The 18,744-nt window shown below is 56.0% G+C and overlaps 1 protein-coding gene across 1 annotated transcript in view; it reads left to right on the top strand.

The window, feature by feature from the left end:
* The first annotated feature begins 14,395 nt into the window (after window positions 1-14,395).
* Window positions 14,396-18,744, top strand: part of PADI1 (peptidyl arginine deiminase 1) — a 36,981-nt gene continuing 32,632 nt past the window's right edge. The window contains 1 exon segment of the mRNA XM_027616018.2: window positions 14,396-14,526. Within this exon segment, the coding sequence (XP_027471819.2) occupies window positions 14,435-14,526 (92 nt within the window). The 5' untranslated portion in view covers window positions 14,396-14,434.

Consider the following 18,744-nt stretch of genomic DNA (forward strand, 5'->3'; position numbering starts at 1 on the left):
GGAGTCAATCCTGCCCCTCTGGGAGCTTTACAGTCCCACTTGCACACATGCAGGAGTCTGCTTCCTGTCTGATGGAAGTCCCCAGGGCAGGAGCCCCTTCCTTGAATGTTAGCAAACTGTCAGATTACCATAAAGCTGCCTGCTGATTCCCAAAGCAGCTACACTATCCCCACTAGCTGGGTGAGCGTTCCAGTTTCTCCACATGTTCGCCAACACTTGTCATTATCTGTTTTTTTGATAGTAGTCATCCTAGTGGATGTGAGGTGGTCTCTTATTATGGTTTTGATTTGCCTTTCCCTACTGACTCCCAATACTGAGCATCTTTTCATGTGTCTTTCGGCTGTCTAGATGTCTTCTTTGGAGAAATGTCTATTTAAGTCCAGGGGCACCTGGTAGTGCAGTCTGTTAAGCATCCAACTCTTGATTTTGGCTCAGGTCACAATCACAGGTCATGAGGTGGAGCCCTGAGTGGGGCTTTGTGCTGGCTGTGGAGCCTGCTTAAGATTCTCTCTTTCCCTCTCCCTCTGCCCCATCCACACAGTCTTTCTCTCTTTCAAAAACATACTAAACAAACAAACAAACAAAAGCCTTGGTTCATTTTGTAATCGGGTTGTCTTTTTGCTGTTAAGCTGTAAGAATTCTTGATACAGTCTGAAGATTAGACCTTTGTCAGAGTGCAGCTTGCGAATATTCCTCTCCCCCCCCCCATTCTCTCAAATGTCTTTCACTTTCTGGATATTGTCCTTTGAAGCACAAATTTTTAAATTTTGATGAAGCCCAATGTATCTTTCTTTAGATGCTAAAATTAAATTTAAATGAAACGAAAAATATATGCCCAACAAGTGTGAAAACTCAGATATAATGGGCAAATTTCTAGAAAAATATAACTTAACCATACAACCCGTGGTGTGCTGGTAAATGCTTTACAATTGGCTTCCCAAACCAATAAAACACACATGCACACACACAAAACCCCCTCTGTTGGTAGCGTTTGTCAGTTTCCGTGGTGTGACTATTCCTACCACGACCAGTTTCAAGCTACCAGTGTGACCTCGCTGAGTGCAGAGGTGGGAAGAGATGCACGCTGTCCACTCTGCAGAGCCGGCCTCCAGCACTCCGCTGAGCTATGACAAGAAATAGACACCTGCTGTGTCTTCCTGCACATGAGGTCTCACCAAACCACCCTCCACCCTGGTAGAGTCACTGATGCTGCGGCTAGTGAGGGATGACATCGGCAGAGTCCCACCAGGGAGCTCACCCCCATTGGTGGCCCAGCTCCCTTTCTGAGAACCGTTGCTGAGCAATGGTCCGGCCTGAACCTTCGAACCTCACGAGGCATGTGTAGACTCACGCATCACAGAATGTCAGTGACCAGCTTCTGGAAATTGAGGCTCAGAGAGGGCCAGCAACATGCCCAAGGTCACACAGCAGGACATGGTAGAGTTCATCTGGGACCTTAGCCTCCAGACTCCCATCCCAGCCTTGGAACTGTACAAACCTGGGTGTTGCCCACGAACCCTCTTCAGCTGGGCCCCCCGGGCTGCCTTTTGCTGGCCTGGGGATCCCCAGGGGGTTGAGCATACCCTGAGGTCAGGTGTGGCTATACCTGCCCCATTGTTTCCTGCAGGGAGCCCCAGAAGCCCCACACCAAGGCTAGAGTGGGGGCAGGAGGCAGCAAGACCAGCTCTGAGCCACAGCCAGAGCCCTGTGGAGACAGGACTTCTCTCCTGTGAAGGCCGCATGCTCTGAGCACTCCCCAGAGGAGGCAGGCAACCCCTGGGACCCTTCCAGAGGCTGCAGATACAAAGGAGAAATAAAGCGTGGGCTTCAGAGGCAGACAGTCAGGCTGCCTTCCAGTTCCCCACATAGGGGCCGCGTGACCTTGGGTAAGTGTCTCAACATCTTTGAACCTCTGTTTCCTCTCATAAAGGTGCCTGGTCCCACAGCAGTTGTGATGAGCTCATGTTCTAGGGCTCTTGCTGGACTGGCACACAGGAGGTGCTCAATAAATAGTATGTTCCTCTCCTTCCCCTAGTTCTCTCTTCCCCCCTTAGGGGATCCGGCTGGCTGATGGTGAGGGGCTGGAGGGAGGGGTGATATGAGCCTCCATGCCCTCCCCCGCCCCGCCCCTGCTCTCGGCAAATCCCTACCATGGCAAGAAGCTGGGTGGCCTCCTCCGGGTGTGCTTTGGGGGAGTACAGAGCCAGGAGTGGGGAACGGGTTCAGCCCCAAGGCAAATCCCCGAATATCCCCAGTGCAGACCTTCTGACACCTGGGTTGTTCCCACAAGGACAGGTTGAGGTACAGAGCTGCTCTACTTGGCCCCAGTGCCGGGAGAGTCCCAGACAAGGGGCAGGGGGCCAAGATGTGCTGCTGAGGTCCTGTGTGACCTTGGACAAGTCATTGCTCTTCCTCAGGTCCTCAGTGTTCCTTTCTGTACAAGGCAGGGGTTGGGCTGACTCAGCCCCGGGCTCCCTCTGGCTCTGACTGTTGGAAGTTTCCAACTCCTGCCCAGCCTTGGCTCACACAGAAGCTGTGCCCCAGGCTCCCTGGGCCAGACCAATAAACCAGGCTCATAAATGCCTGGCGGGGCAGCAGGCCTCTCTCGAATAAATACTGTTTCCCAAACAGGATTGAGAAAGGCTAGCTCTGGGCCATCACAGGGACACTGGTTCTGGGCTGGTTGGCTGTCTGGCTTTCTGGGCCAAGTGTATGGGAAACCAGCTCCTTTAGTCACCCATTACTCTTTCCTGCCTCCTTCCTCCCCTCCTTCCCTTGGGAAATAAACTTGGGCTCTAGTCCTGCCTCCCTGTGTGGCCTTGGCCCTGCCACTTTTCCTTCTGGGAAAGTTTCTTCGTCTGTCCAACCGGGAGGCCGATCCTTGGCTGGCCTTGCTTCTGGATGGTGACGATGCTCAAGGAAGACAGGACATGACAGCTTTTTGCCAGTAGTGAGCGGATGTGGGATTTAAGAACGACCCTCACGATAGAGTGGGTCTCTTCCACAGACAGGAACAGAGTTTCCCTGGACTCCTCCATCAAACTATAGATTCCTCCAGGACAGAGCTGTGCTTCCCCCATTAGATCAGAAGGTTTGATAAAGAGGGAGAGAGGGGCTTTGCCTAACCCTTAGCTCCTATAAGGTAGGAGCTGTGTTTCCCCCATCAGACTAGCTGATCTGTGTGGTCAGAGGCTGTGCCTCCCCCATCAGATTGGAAGCTTCTCGGGGGTAGGGGCTGTGCCCCCAGTCAGATTGGAAGCTTCTCGGGGGTAGGGGCTGTGCCCCCAATCAGATTGGAAGCTTCTCGGGGGTAGGGGCTGTGCTCCCCCATCAGAGAGAAAACTCTTGAGGGACAGGCAGGCTCAGTCTGGGGATCCTGCAGAGCATGGTCTGTGCCTACCCCTTCAGACTGGGGGCTCCCACTGTCCCCTGCCTTTCTCCTTCACAGCCAGCACCCAGGAGGACCGTGTTGTGGGTGGCTGCTGGTGTGTGGCTGGCCCGTGGGGATGTGCAGCGGCCCAGGACGAGGTGCCCACCTTGCCAGGCCATGCTGTTGCTGGGCGCTCCCAGGGCAGAGGTCCAGGGTCGGGCTGGATCCTTTGGGCCCCGACCAGTTGGGGCTGGTTGGCTCTCCGACTCAGCCAAACCCTGACTGGCCTCACTGTGGTTTGCCTGGGGGGTGTCACTGGGGCTGGGGGCCCTGGGAGGCTATTGGGGAGCGGGTGGGGGAGGGGTAGCAAGAGGGATGTGCCTCACCTGCTCTCAGAGTGGGCACTGGCAGTGCTCTGAGGATCAGCTACCCAATCCTCTCCTCCAGATGTAAAGACCAACGTCATGGAGTTGGTGCCCAACACTGCCCCCCCCCCCGCGCCCCCGCCCCGGCCAGTCAGCATACGGCGTGTTAGCACCAGATCTCGGGGCTCCTGACTCCCGGCCCAGTGCCCCTTCCGCCCTGCCTGCCTGCTTCTTGCAGCTGTGGTCTTAGGGAGCACCCCCTCCAATCCAAGGGTGAACAGAACCCCCCTCCCCACACCCCGCACGGTTAGCACTGAGCCTGGATAACTCAGGGCTGAGCGTGGGGCCAGCCTGGGAAGACTGCCCGCCCCTCTTACCTTTGCTCCCGGCCTCATCTATACTCCTCTTTTCCTCGTTCCCTGGCTCTGCAGCCCTGCCCCTCTTTACGTGAGGCTTTCCAAGACTGAGCCCTGAGTAAAGGCCCGGGGGGTGCCTGCCTCGGAGGGGCCCAGGGGGCCCGGCCGGGGAAGCCAGCAGTGAGCACAGACTCTCCTTGAAGTCCCCTGCTTAACATCGGTGGCATGTGAATTTTGTGTCCCACTCTCCTTACTACACAGGGCTGGTGGTTTCTCTTTCTCGTGTTGATTTACAGGCATTTTTCATACATTCCGGATGTGAGTCCTTTGTCAGATATACAGATTATGAGTATTGTCTCCTCTCCATGGAGATATGATTCATGTAGTCACTGGTCATTCCAGGAGCCTCAGGGATGACTGGCTAGGCCCTGCTGGTGCCAGGGCCTGTAATGTGCCCCTGCCCTCAAGAGAGCTTCCCTTGGGTGGAGCAGACAGACGTTCAGAATGAGAGAGAACGCAGTTGGTGAGAAGCCTGTTCCTTTCACCACGCTAACGTGATTTTCTTTGGAAATGTTTTATCAAGGAGAATTTCTTCTTCAGAATTTCTTCAGAACTCAGGTGGGGTGAAAAGAAAGGTTTCCCTGTGTTTGTTTTCTGGGCTGGGTCTTTGCATTCTTTGCAGTGAATACTGCTTCTAGAAATTTCCTTGACTCCACAAGTCCCAGTGGGTAAACATGTGCTCACCTGCTGACCTCTCCCCTGGTTTCTGCCCTGGTTTTGCGTGTTATGGGTGAACCCATCAGGACATGGTGGCGAGCCTGAGCTCATGCTTAGCTGATGTCAGCGAAAGTTAGGGGTGTCGGAACAGCCACCCTTTCTCTTGTCACTTAGTTCTGCATGGGAGTCCAGGCTGGAAGGCAGGGACTGGGGAGGTGGAGATGCCCCGACTGAGGCCTGGTTCCTAGGAGAGAGGACAAGTTTGGGAGTTTCCTGAGCTGCCCTTCCCAAAAAAGATAGCAAGAGGTAAGCAAGAAGGATATGCAGTGGGTGTCGACAGTTTTTAGGGTGTTGGCTACAAGCCATCTGGGAAGACCTGGAACCTGCTTGCCAAAGACTTAATATGATTGACTTTGTTTTCTTCGCAGCCAGGCCAAGTGCCAGAGGACCTGGCTTCTAGCTTTGGCTCTGTGGCTGGCTGCTGTGTGACCCAGAGCCAGTCACTTCCCCTCTCTGGGCCTCAGTCTCTCTGTCCCTTGCCCTCCCTCCTGCACCCTCGCAGTGGTGCATCCAGTTTGATTGTCTGACTAACCTGATGGCTCCTAGCCTCAGTTTCCTCAACTGCACAGTGGGGATACATACAGCCATGATGTGGGAGGTGTAGGGGGGCGTGTCCCCAGCACCCAGGGCAGGTGCAAAGTAGGTGATCCCTCCATGTCCGAGGGTGGGAGCAGGGGGCTTGAGGAAAGGCAGGCCCTGGGGGAAGCGGGGGCTCAAGAGGGGACTGCCTGGGCTCTAGCACTCAATGGAGCTCCGGGGTTCTCATCTGCATTGCCCCGGGGCCTCTTTCCTGTACCCCCATCTCAGTCTCTCTTATTCTCTCTGATTTCTGTCCCTCCCTCTGTCTTTCAGTTTGTCTTTCTCTGTTCCTGCTGCTCTCCGTGCCTCTCTTCCTCACTTCTGTCCCTTTGTTCTCTGGGTTGGACTCTCTTTGTCTCCATTTCTTCCTGTCTCTGTGCATCTCTCTGTCCCCTCTCCCCCTACTTCTCTCTGGAGGCCCCTCTGGCTTCACTGAGCCACAGGGCCAGGCCGGGGTGGGGAAAAAGCTGGAGCTCGGCTCCCAGACCACACTGTGCTCCCCGAGGCTGCCCAACCCAGCCCCACTGTCGGGCCGATGGAGCCCCAGGGGCTCTGCCAAGGGGTGGCTGGAATCCCTGCCTGGACAACTTGGGGTTGCTGCCTGGCTGTGGGTTGATGGCCGAGAACGCCTGTACCACCGTGAGTCTCGATTGTTTTTCATTCAAAAGCCAGCTTCCTGATCTCCCAGAGCTGAAGGCCTGGCCACTCCCTGTTCCTGACCCTCTGAAATATGCAGTCTGGCCAGAGTGTTGAGGGAAATGGTGTTAAAACAGGTGGTTTCCCCAGGACAGAGTCTTGGGGGCGGGGGGCTACTTAGAGAACAGAACATTCCGTGGGTGCCAGAGGCCAGAGGCAGGTGTATGGGACGGCTTCCTGGAGGAAGTGGACTGCGGGGCCGGGGGGGCCACCAGGGGCCTGGCCCATGCCGAGTGCTTTGTAAACATGACCTCAGTGTCTTCATCTGCAGAGTGGGGATAAGCACAGCCACCACCTGGGAGGTGTCACGGGGGACGTGTTGCAAAGCCCAGCACTTGGACCAAACGTGCACATAATAATTTTGCTGGTGAGGCCAAAGATGACTCCCTGACACCCCTAATGCTCTTCCAGAGAGAAGTGGGGGGAGAGGGGACAGAGAGATGCACAGAGACAGGAAGAAACGGAGAGAGACGGAGACAAAGAAAGTCCAACCCAGAGAACAAAGGGACAGAAGTGAGGAACAGGGGTCCTAGAGGAGTCAAATGGCTGTCCATGGTCACCCAGCCAATGAATGATGGGCCAGGGCTGGACCTGCCACCTGGACCTGCTCTGTCCACTGTTTGTACAACTTGTCCAGCTGTCAACCCCCCCCTCCCCACACCCCTAATGTTCCTTCTTCCTTCCCTGTCTGGGGGAAACAGAATGGGCTGTGCAACCTTGGACAAATTGCTGGCCCTCTCTGGGCTTATTAGCGGTGACAAATCAGGCCAGTGGCTTTCTGAGAAGATCTGCAGAGCCCCAGGCTCCTGATCAAGGGCTGCAGGTACTGCCGGAGGGGGGTGGGTGAGCAGGTGGGCTTTGCGCCCCTACTGTGCTTGGTCCTGAGTGTCTACTCTGCTCTGTTTTCAGTGTAAACCTCTAAACGTCCGGCTTATCTTGAAAACCTCCTTTTTCCCTGCATTTTAGGAGAGTATGTGCCCCCCCCCCGGCCCCCGGCCCCCGGCCCCCGGCCATCAGGGCCCTCTCTGAGGTGAGTGTCTGCCCTTGGGCTCGCCCCCAAGCCCAGGGCTCAGGCCAGGCCAAGGCCAGCAGGGGCCAGATGGCCGGGGCTCATGTTGTGGAAGCCTCCAGGGTTTGAAGGCGCCAGACACATAGAGTTGGGTGGCTGGGACCCAAATGGTCTTAATGGTGTAAGGCATTGAGGACTGGGGGTGTCTCTTGAGTCCTGCCATCTGGCCTCTGTGCCAGACACAGGATGTTCTCGCCTCCCCAGGGCAGAAGGTGGGTCGTGTGTGTGTGTGTGTGTGATGCCGCAGGAGGGGCGAGGCCAGTGGCCCCTGCAGCCTGTAAGCACCAAGGACGGTAGAACGTGGCAATGAGCACACAAGCTTGGAGTCCCACAGACGGGGCCGCAGCTCTGTTTCCATCTTCGTTCACGGGAGACCTCAGAGTATATTTCCTCCTCTGCTGCCTCGGTCCGCTCCAGGAATGCAAGACGGTACCTGAGAGGTCTTACACACCGAGCCGGCGCCCTGTAAGTGCTCAGTAAACTCTGGCTCCCACCATTACCCGGCGTCCCCGGGCCTCAGCACGTTTCCCTGTTGTGGCTCTTGGAAAGTGTCCTCAGAGCAACACGTTCACACACCCGCATTCCTCATTAGCTGTGCTCCCCGAGAAGGCAGTCTGCGGCTAGGTCTTGTTCTCTACTCATGGCCTGGCCCATGGTGGACCTGCCCAAGAAATCTTGGTTGCATAAATACGAGTGAGCGATGTGGGGGAAAGATGCTGGGCTCTTCTGTACAATGGTTTCTCCACCGGGGGTCTGGGGAGGTGGTATCTTACAGCAGCTGTGCAGGCCAGATCTAGATGCAGTGTCCCTGGTGGCCAGGGCTGCCCTACAGGGAAGAAGAGTTTTTTAAGGACCTCTCTCAGGAGGTCTGAGAACCCAAGTTTCTCACTCTGAGGTTGATTCCCTGTCTTCTACTTCACATTGCCTCTAGGAGGCTGTGTATTTTGAGGCAAGTTGCTCTCCCTCTCTGGGCCTCTCTGGGCCTCTCTGTCTCCAGGTGTTTGATGAGGCAGGTGGACCAAGTTATCTGGGAGTGTCTGCCAAGACGTGAAGCGTTGGGCGATGCCCAGCAGAGGTACCGTCCCTCACCCCCTTTCCGGGAATGATTCCCCAGCTCTGAGTGAGCCAGTAGAAGGTGCTAGACTCTGATTCTCATGGTGGGACCTCACCTGCAGCCAGGTTGGCTGACACTGGACGATACTAGATCTCTACTCTAGCAGCTATGAGAAAGAGCCATCATCAGGGAGGGGATCCCCAAATTCCCTGCCACTCCCCATTTAATCAAAGGCTCGGATAAAATGAAGAATATTCATTGACGAGGGTCTGAAGGATACCAGGCACATTTTTCTATGACACCCCACCCCAAAACACACCCACGGACCAAGCCAGACCCAACCGTAAGGATGCTATGGATCATTTAGTTCAAAATCCCATGCTTGCCCTGTTTAGTAAACTCCACTTGGGGATGGAAGGGGGGAATGTCCCTTAGTCTTCAGGGCCCAGAAGAATTGGGCTTCTCTTCTTCAACTGGTTTAGTTGTATCCTGTGGGCACCATGATTCATGAAATTGATTATATTTCCCTTTTCTTGTGGGCCACCAGGGAACTCCCTGCCAGATCTACCAACCAGACAGAAGTTCATCCTTGTCTTTTACTTTCTTTTCCCACTCTTTGACCTAATTTTCTCATTTGAAAAATAATTTTACTCAGGGTGTATTTTGTAAGCTGTCTCAAATTCTTTCTATTAGGATGTGGGATAAAAATCCATGAAAGAAGTAGGAATGTTGAGCCTTGCCTGGAGTGCTCACTGGAGGAAGGGAGGTGGAAATGGGGGAGGGGAAGGCAGGAAGGCCGGTGATGGACAGAGCTTTATGGAGACCCCCAGGTCAGGGGACAAATCCCCGGGGGGAGCAGTGTGCGGGAGCGGCCAGAGGAGTAAGATCAGAACAGGGGTCAAGCACAGAGTGAAGAAGTGGTTGTCAGGGGCCTGGTCTGGGGGGCCTTGAACGTCAAGTGAAGTTTCTATTTTTTGAGGATCGCCTATATCCCAGACACTTTACAGACGTCATTTTAAACTTCTACGTTATTCCAGGCCTTACAAATTAGGAGACTAAGTCTCAAAAAAGTTAAATCATTTGCCCAGTGCTCTGAAATCTGAGAAATGACTGGGCCCAGACTGGAACCACAGATAGTAGGGCTCTAGGGTCTAGACTTCTCCCATCCAGCTGCCCTCCTTTATCCAGGGGCCGCAAGATGCTGGAGCAGTCTTAAGGAGGGGCCGGGGGGGATGGCAGATTGGGTGTATGTTTCAGACAGATCGCTACTGCCTGCAGTGCAGAATGAAGTGAGCCTGGGGGCTGGGAAAGCAGGAGGCGGCTCAGGTCCTGGCTGGGACTAGGGTGGGGGGTGAGGGTGGAGGGGAAGGGATGAGGCCAGAGAGGTTTGGGAGGTAGAGCTGATGAGTCAGGTGGGGTGACTGAATGCTGGGGATGAGGGAGGAGGAAGACCAAAGAGGTTGCCTGGGTCTCTGGTTTGGTACCTGGGGTGGAGGCTGTGCCATTTGCTGAGACAGGCAGGGAGGGGGAGGGTGGACAGCCAGTGGAGGGCAGGGAAGGAGGTGATGTGCCTGGGGGGTTGCTGAATCGGCTACTTGTGGGGGTGGGGCTGGCCGCACCTGACCACAAGCCCCCTGGGCCCCTCCATGCCCAGCCCAGCCCTGCACCGGATGCCATTAACTGCCACGTGGAGCCTGGGACGTCCCAGAGCCGAGGAGGGAGTCAGTGATCCCTGAAGGTCCGCGGTGGCCAACAGAGACCTGGGTCTGGCTTTCAGGCTCTCGGGATGTGCCCATTGAGTTGGGTGACTCATGGCGCTTGCCACTTCCTGCTATTAGAGCCGCTGGCCCTAGGCCCTCTGGCCCTGTGGGAATCGGTGGGTCCCCTGCCTGCTCGAGATGGTTGAGTTAGAGCCCCTGAGGCCCACCGGGGGTCCAGGATTCTGCCCTGGGAGATCCCAGAGGGATGAGTCAATGTAAGGAGCTGAGAGGGCTCGACGGGTAGTGAGCACGCTGACGCCCAGAACAGCACCTGTATGCAGAAGCACCCAGGACTCGTTTTCTTCAACGAGTGGCTGAGAACCTTGGACCCAGGCTCGGCTTCCCACAACTCTACCAACGTCTATCAAATGACTTCCCCAGCCTGAGTTATTCCTTCCATCTCCCCCCCCCCCCGCGACCCCATCCACTAGTTTTTAAATAGTCTATGTTGAGGTCTCAAACAATGGCCCGAGGGCCAGATCTGCTTACGCTATAGGCTTCGCCTATCGTTGTTCTCTTTTTAAGAAATACCGAATTTTAATGCATTAGGCAAAGCAGGTCTTACTCCCTTTGCCGCAGTTGGTACCCCTCCTGCTGTGTTGCACCTGGCAGCTTCCCACATTTATTATCTGCCCAACCCCTGAAGGCATCTCAGTCTGGAAGCTCTGTGCTAGCCCCACCGTCCTGTCTCGTGAATGGGGAAGACGAGAGGTGGGGGCTCCCGGGTTAATGGGATGCTAGGTTACCTGAGGTTGGAAGAGTCCCGAGGTCCCTGAGGTCTGCCCTTCAGATCCCTGCTCCGATATCATTTCCCCAGCGAGGCCTTCCCCGATCAGCCGACGCAAACGGCACCCCACTCCCTCTGCCCCTCTACCTTGCTTCACTGGGTCTCATTACCTCCTGACGTCCCAATCTCTGTCCTGCAGTGTCTTCCCTGTCTCTCTTGCTACTCTGTATGTCCCGTGAGGGCAGGGACTTGGTCTTATTCACTGCTGTATCACCCGTGCCAAGAATAATGTCTGGCGCACGGCAGGTGCTCGAAATGATTGTTGGAGAATGGGGAAAATGCATCCCCGGACCTGGTAGCAACAGCACTGGACATCCTCCCTGCTGCAGTGCCCCGGGCTGTTCCGGGGGCATCCTGGAGTCGTGCTAGGGTCCCACGGTCACCCAGTAGCTGACAGGCCTCTCCCTTTGCGAGGGGCTGTGTTTGAGGCTACCCCGGGCAGGTCCTCCCAGCTGAAGGTTCTACCTGCCAGAGGGGAGGGGGTAAAGATGTCATTCAGGCCCCCCACCCCTGCTCCTCCCAAATTTGACCAATCAAGCCTGAGATTCCAAGTTCAAATAGACGACAGCATGGGCGTACAGGATGTGCCTTTTTGTGGGTTGTGGGCTGGGCAGGGACCCAGGCAGGTCATGGTGTCTGAAGGGACATGTTCTCAGAGCCGGAGGAAACAGGGACGGGGGCAGGGAAGCCCAGAGCAGGAAAATCTTCTTCTTCTTCTTCTTCTTTTTTTTTTTAAGATTTATTTCTTTGAGAGAGAGAGAGAGAGAGAGAGAGAGCACGCGGGTGCACACAGAAGGAGAGGGAAAGGGAGAAGCAGACTCCCAGTTGAGCAGGGACCCCGATGTGGGACTTGATCCCAAGACCCTGGGATCATGACCTGAGCCGAAGGCAGATGTTTAACCAACTGAGCCACCCAGGCGCCCAGTCTCCTCATTTTTTCTTGAAGAGAGACTTCATTTTTTTCTCCAATCGTAAAAACATTTGCTTACCAAAACTTTCAAACAATACACAAAAGCATAAGGAAGAAGATAAAAACAAAACAAAACAAAACAACAACAACCCTGAGGTTCTGTCTCTCAGGGATCCAGTCAACAATTAAGAGCCAATCCAGGGTCACATGGCCTGGGTTCAAATCCTGGCACAACCGCTTTCCGGGGTCAGATTTCGAGGGGGTCCCTTAGCTTCTCTGTGCCTCACTTTCTTTGTCTGTAAAATCGGGATGCACGATGTTCCTCCCAGGCTCTCTGCCCACTCTCTGCGACTCCCTCCCTCTTTCCTCTGGCCCCGAGAACATGTCCCTTAAGCCACCATGACCTGCCCGGGCCCCTGCCCCACCCACAACCCGCAAAAGGCACATCCTGTACACCCATGCTGTCTTCTATTTGAATTTGGGTTCCCGGCTTAGTTGGTACCGGCCACCTAATATTGTGGGGAGGATTAGGTGGGTGATGACACGGAAGGGGCTGAGAACAGTGCCCGGCATACGGTCAGCGCTAGACAGGTGTCTGCTAGCATCTCCTCGCCATTGTCACCATCATCACCGTCATTTTGCAGAAAGCTCTTCATCACCAACCTGCACTCTTCCCTTCCTCCCTCTTTCCCTTGCATCCGTCCATCTGCCCATCTGTCCATCCATCCTTCTCTAATGGGAATATTCCCATGTGCTCTCTGCGAGCCTGCTTCTTACGCTCCGCATTAATTATATATGAAGCAAATGGCTCAGGTTCTGGTTACTGGGGGTGGGAACTGCCGTGCACCCCCAGAGCGTTGTGTTGCTAGGCTCTGTGTCCACGGGGGGTAAACCTAGACTTTGCGTCAGTGCCATTGGGTGTAAAGAGCTTTGCAGATGGAGAACATTTGCCATCAGATGTGTTGGCCCTAAGGAAGACGTTTCAGGAAGATCTTCCAAGTGAAAAGTAACCACATAAATGCTTATACCATTTTTATGTTTCCTGTCTTCCTCCTCGGGTGGGAGGTTCCCGGAGCAGGGACGGTGTCCCCCTCCTGCCCCGTCAGACCGGCAGTTCCCCAGGCAAGGGTGCTGCTCCTTTCCCCCTCTCTCTTTGCCGTCCTTCCCACCCCAGACCTGTGGACAGCAGCTGTCCTGGTTGCGCATCCTGATCCTGCCCCGTGCAGTGGCTGCCCGCGAACGAGAGGGCCCTGTGGCCCAGGGGACATTGAGGGAACTCCCCTCCTCCTCCTCCTCAATGCCCACTGTGAAGGGAGCCAGGCACCTGTAAAGGGTTGCTGTCCTCACCGGTCTACTAGACACTTCCTGTCTGGCCAGGAGCCCCCTGCCCACCCTGCCCACCCCCAGCCTTCCCCGTCTCTCTGATGACAGCTCTATCCTTCCAGCTGCTGCAGGTCCAAGCACTCCCATCCTCCCCAACTCCCCCCTTTCTCTCAAGCCCCCACACCCAGCCTGCCTGCCACCCTTCCCAGCCTGGACCTCTGGTGACGTTCCGAATCCAAGCGCTCCTCCCCATGCTCACGGTTGCCCCCAGGACCAAGCCACCATCGTCTCAACTCTTATGGTGGCTCCCAGAATGTCAACGCCATCAGAGCAGGGACTGTGGTCTGTTTGCTTCTTGGCTGCGTCCCCATCGCCTAAAGGAACGCCTACTGCAGAGCAGGTGCTCCGCGAACGCTTGTCAAGTGAGCGACCGGGATTCCACGACACCCTGAGAACAGGCGGGCCTGCAAAGAAGGGATTTTGAGGAAGGAATCAGCCCTCCCCCAGCCCCTTGCTCTGAGCTCCTTTGGAGCTGCCCTCCCCACTGGCTGGCTAGGGGTGTTCCCCTGGGCGGGGGGGGGCTTCTGCTGCCATCTCTGGAGTTGGGGCGCAAGGCTATCCCCTCACCTTCTGGGGGTGGTTTAGTGAGTCAGGAGGACCTGGGTGTCCACCATGGCTGTCCCACTTACTGACAGTGGATCCTCTTCCCTGTAAAATGAGGATACTGGGAAGAGTGGCGAGCATTTGTTTTAGCCGATGCTAGGTGTCGGGCACTGTGCGAAACCTTTTACGCGTTAGCTCACGCATCCCCACATCAGTCCAACGGAACGGGTACAACTGCCATCTCACGGCCGGGAAAGAGAGCCACAGGAAGCCCAAGGTCATAGGTTGTGAGAGGCCGAGCCGGGATTTGAACCCCGGAGGTCTGACTGCCCTGTGCTTTGGATGCATGAGATCAGATCTGCACCGGGCACTTTATCAGCCCTCAGAAAGTGCTGACATCGTGACAGTGAGGGTTCACGTGCCAAGAGTCTGAGGATGGAGTCAAAGCTAGGGAAGGAGAGACAGGGCCCACGGGGAGCTTCTGGTGGCAGCTGAGCCCTGCTCCATTGGAGCCCCCGACTGAAGCCCCCGCTTCCCATCTCTCTGAGAGACCTGGGGCGCCTCCTCCCCTGGTCTCCTGGATTGGCAGGCCTGAGTGAGAGGGCTGGGCATGCAGCCAGGAGGTGGGGACTCAGCTTAGACAGCTAATCAGGTCACAGGGTGAAATTAAAAGGGAGGAGGAAAGCACCGACCCATGAGAACGCACCCTCCTTCCGGGCCACCTGGTGCCCAGGAGAGGAGCTGGGGAGATAAGAAGTGCAGAGCCCAGGACCCAGGGGCACGGGATGGCCCCGCAGAGACCTGTGCGGCTGTCCCTGAAGAAGCCCACCTATGCCGTGTGTGTGGTGGGGGTTGAGACGTCTGTGGACGTTTACAGGTGAGAATTGAGAGGTACCCACCTGGCTGCCGAGGGCTGGGCCACACCGGAGGACCCCGAGGCCATGGGATGGGTTCCTGGTGGACAAATCGAACACGTTGGAGGGTGCTGGTAGGCGGGTGTTCTGAGAGCCGAGCAGGTGGAATGGGATGGAGAGCCTGGATATCAAGGAGGAGCTAGGGTATCAGGCCCGTCTTGGGGCTCCTTCTCTCCTGGGTACCCGGGGTCAGGTCTTTGGCCGCAAGTCCCTGGGTAAGGGTTCTAGTTCTGAGCCCCGGGCTCTGCGTTCTGACGTCAGAGAGCAACTGGTTGCGACATCAGAATGAACTGGTGCTCAAGACAGGGAGCAGCACCGGGCCTCCCTGAATTTCTCCCTCTGTTTCTTGCCAACAACCCTTCTGTCTGAGGTAGAGGTGTGGGGTGTGTGACAGCTCGATCCTTGGAGGCCGGCCAGGGTGATTGGGATCAGGAGCGAGTCTCAGAGGGATGATTCAAGGAGTTAATAAAGGACAGGAACCTAGAACAAGACCCGGGCTTGTTTTTGCCACGATGATGATGGTGTCGGCGGTGAGGGGAGCCATGGTGACATCTGAGGGGCCCCAGAAGAATCAGCTTCCCCTGTTGGCCCAAGTCTCTGACCTGTCCTGGCTCTGCCCAGACGGGGGCCCAGGGACCTGGCCTGGTCTCATTTTCCCCACCTGGCCACGGAGGGAGCTGGAGTTGGGGATCTCAGGGGGCTTTTCCAGCCCTGATACTCTCTCTGGACTCCATCCTGTCTGGAACTGTCTAGGGACTCCATTCCTGCTGGATCAGAGGGCACTGGAGCCCCAGCAGATGAGGGGCTCAGGGTGGGAGTCCCCGTCTCAGAGGAGGTGGGGGCTGGGGAGTCTGTCACAAGGTGGGATCTGAGCTCCCACTGCCTCTTGGGTCTCAGTTCCTGTGCTGTCCCAGTCTGGTTGAATGGCCTGGGGCCCCAGGGACAGGGCTGAGGAGGGGGAACCAGGACGCTTGGAGGCCAGACCTTGGCTCTGAGTCCTATCGGGAGCCCTGGCGTGGGGCTGGTTCTCTCGGATCTGGGTGGCCAGCCGAGATCCCATTTTCTCCTCTCCTTTTAACATAGTGTTTCCCAGGCTTAGCAAACGGGAAAACAGGACACCCAGTTAAGTATGCATTTCAGCTAAACATCACATAATGATTTTTAGTATGTCGTATGGGACATACTTAGTTTTTAAAAACCACTGCTTAGCTGAAATTCAAATTTAGCTGGACATTTGACTATATCTGGCCACCCGGTTTTAACACCAAGGGCAGGGGAGGGGTCACTGGTGGGCTCCCACTGTCCCGATTCCAGACCTCTGCTCTCATCCCGGGGGGTGGTTGTTTCTGGAAGGTCATTTCAGAAACTTAGGCCCTAAATGGTGCTGCTGACTAAGGCCAGAAGCATTTTCCTGGGAGCCAGGAGACACAGGTTCTGATCCTAACTCTGCTGCTGATTTGCTGTCTGGCATCGGCCGAGTCACTGGCCCTCGCGGGGCCTCATTCCTTATCTGAGCCTCGACAGGGTGAGCTGAGTCCCGTCTTGAGTTCAGCGTGGGGGGTCAAGTGCCCAGATTCTGGAACTGGACACATGTGGCTTCTCATCCTAGCTCCGTTTGTGGCTGTGTGACCCTGGGCAAGCCACTGTCCTGCTCTGGGCCCTGGCGTCCTCATCTGACAATAGCACCGAGCTTAAGGGGGTGGGAGGGAATAAATAAGACCCTGTGTGTGCAGGGCCCCTGGAAGGTGGAGGAGGTGCTCACAGCTCCGACAGTTCTGCGGGCCCCCCTTTTTCCAGTACCTGTCCCTCCCGTCGCGTCTCAGAGGGTGGGACAAACAGAGGACAGATGAGGCTGTGTGTGTGGTGGGAGCGGAGGGCAGTGCTGTCTGGGAACCCCCTTTGGGATCACCAAGCACCTCAGCATCCTCCGATTCGGGCCCTGGCCCAGCTGGAGAGGGCGAGGAAGCTGCCTGGGTTGGCCACAGCTGCGGTGCTCTGGTTGACTCTGGAAGGGGGTGCCCCTTTGGGGTCCTGAGTGAGCATTTTGAGAGACCCCCACTCAACAGCCCTTTGGGAGCCTTCATCCTGGGCATCGGTCTTGACTAGGGACGTAAGTACTGAGGGTCTCTAAACTAGAAAACAGAAGTTTATTCTGCAGCAAGTTGGTTTAGAAGTAGACGTAAGGAAGAACTTCCCGTCCATCCGGTCTGTGATAGGTAGAGAAGGGGGCATGGAATTCTCAGCCTGGGAAGGTTTGAAGAGGGGCCTGAAGGTCACCCAGGGCTTGGGATGGCCAGGATGATGAACTTGGGGCTCCTCTACCCCCATTGCCAGGTGTCTGGCTCCAGCTGAGGCCAAGCAGCGGGTTTCTACTTAACCTTGCTGATAGAGGGGGAAATCACCCCCCCAAAGAGGAGGTTTGCCAGTATCTGAGCTGCCAGGAGGTTAAGTCCCCCCAGGAGAGCCAGTGGGGGTGGGCATGTGGGGTGATGAATTTCCCCCAGGTGCTGTGTGGACCGTGTAGAGAAATATTTGTGTTTGGGGTAATTGTGTGCCCCAGCCCAGGGAACCCTTAGAAGTCCCCTAACCCAGGATGTGCTATAGATTCCCCGCCCCGCCAACTCTGATGGACTAGCTCCCCACCCTGACCCGTCACCTTAGCAAACTTGCTCTCTGTCCTGACCCTCCGGGTCTGGTCACACCGCCCTGGTTTTCCCTGTCCTTGCTTGGAGGTGGCCCCCAGAGGACGCACATCAAAAAAAGGGGGGGGCAGTGTGGGGAATCCACTCGTGGTGCAGTCTGGCCCTGTTTGCCCAGAGGCCCGAATCAGAGCCCCAGGCTAGAGGCCATAATGGATGTTTATTCTCTGGCACGGAGGAGAAGGCTGGCTGGGTGGGGGCCAGAGATCCTCCTGGATCTCTCCCAAGCCTCCCCCAGCCATGCAAAAGCATCAGAGCAAAACAGACTCTTCTGATCAGATGGGTAGCATTTGGGGCGTCCAGGGAGGAGGGACTCTGGGGGGCCTCTCTGAGGAGCCAGAGAGAGGCTCCAGGCTGCTTCTTTTTCCTGGGGTTCTGTGTATTTCAAACAAGGAAAATGCCAAAACAGAGTTATAAAACCTGTGGTGTATATATTCTTAATGTTTACATTGAGTAAATTGATGCTTTTAACGTGCGCAGAAGTACAATGAAGCATAATTGTGCTGCTCACGGGATAATTATAGGATTGCTGCAGACACTAATTGGTAATGACTGACAGACTCCGAGAGCCGGGCTGGACCCGGGTTTAAAAGCCGGGTGAGGACCATCTCTCTTCCTGGCTCCATCCTGGGCCGCACCGCATTCCTTCATTAGAAGTAATGTGATGGTGTAAATGTGAGGTGCTTGGAGACCATGCGGCCAGGGTCCTCCCCACGCGCAGTGGGGTCTGGACATGGAACGGTGCAGTGTGTGTTCGTGGGACAGCAAAGGTTGGCATCAGGGCAGATCTCCGAGGTCAGCCACTCTTTAATCCTACAGGAGTCCCTGCCTCCCTGGTCCCCCTGGCCACCTGCCATTTGAGACCAAGGGCCCTTCCCAGCCAGTTGCTCTGTCCTCCCCTCCCTGCCCCTCCCATCATTTCCGGTCTTGGAACCGATCCTCATTCTTCACCTTTGGTTTCCCTTCCAGCTCCCATCACGGCCAACCTCCAGCTGTCCCTTCTCCCCCAGTCCTTGCCCTTCCTCGCTCGGTGGGCCCGCCAGCTGGGGACCCCGAGAGAGCACTTGAGGCGCTGGGAATGGGAGGGCTGCCCACAGGTGAGGTAGATTCCTCCCGACCCCAAGATGCTCTCCGAGTGACATGTTGTCCTCAGCTTTGCTCCGTCCAGAGAAGCTTCTACTCCCTTCTCGGTGGCTGCTAAGCAGCTGTTTAGCTCTGTCAAGTGGTCCTGAGGCTCGAAGATGTGGGTGGGCTGTGGGGCTAGAAGGATCTGGCAAATCCTCACCCAGCCGAGAACGTCAGCTACCGGGGGAGCCCAGGAAGGGGGGGCCTCAGCTGTGGGCCTGGACAGGTGCTATCCAGACAGTGTGTGGGCGCCTGGCCCTCAGAGCTGTGTTCGGCCCTCCAAATGCCCCAGAGAAGCCAGTCACCCTGCATTGGAGTCCAAGGCCCCTTGAAGCCCTAAAAGTGCTCCAGCCCCAT

This window comes from Zalophus californianus, chromosome 4 (assembly GCF_009762305.2).
Source record: "Zalophus californianus isolate mZalCal1 chromosome 4, mZalCal1.pri.v2, whole genome shotgun sequence".
Classification (NCBI taxonomy): Eukaryota; Metazoa; Chordata; class Mammalia; order Carnivora; family Otariidae; genus Zalophus; species Zalophus californianus.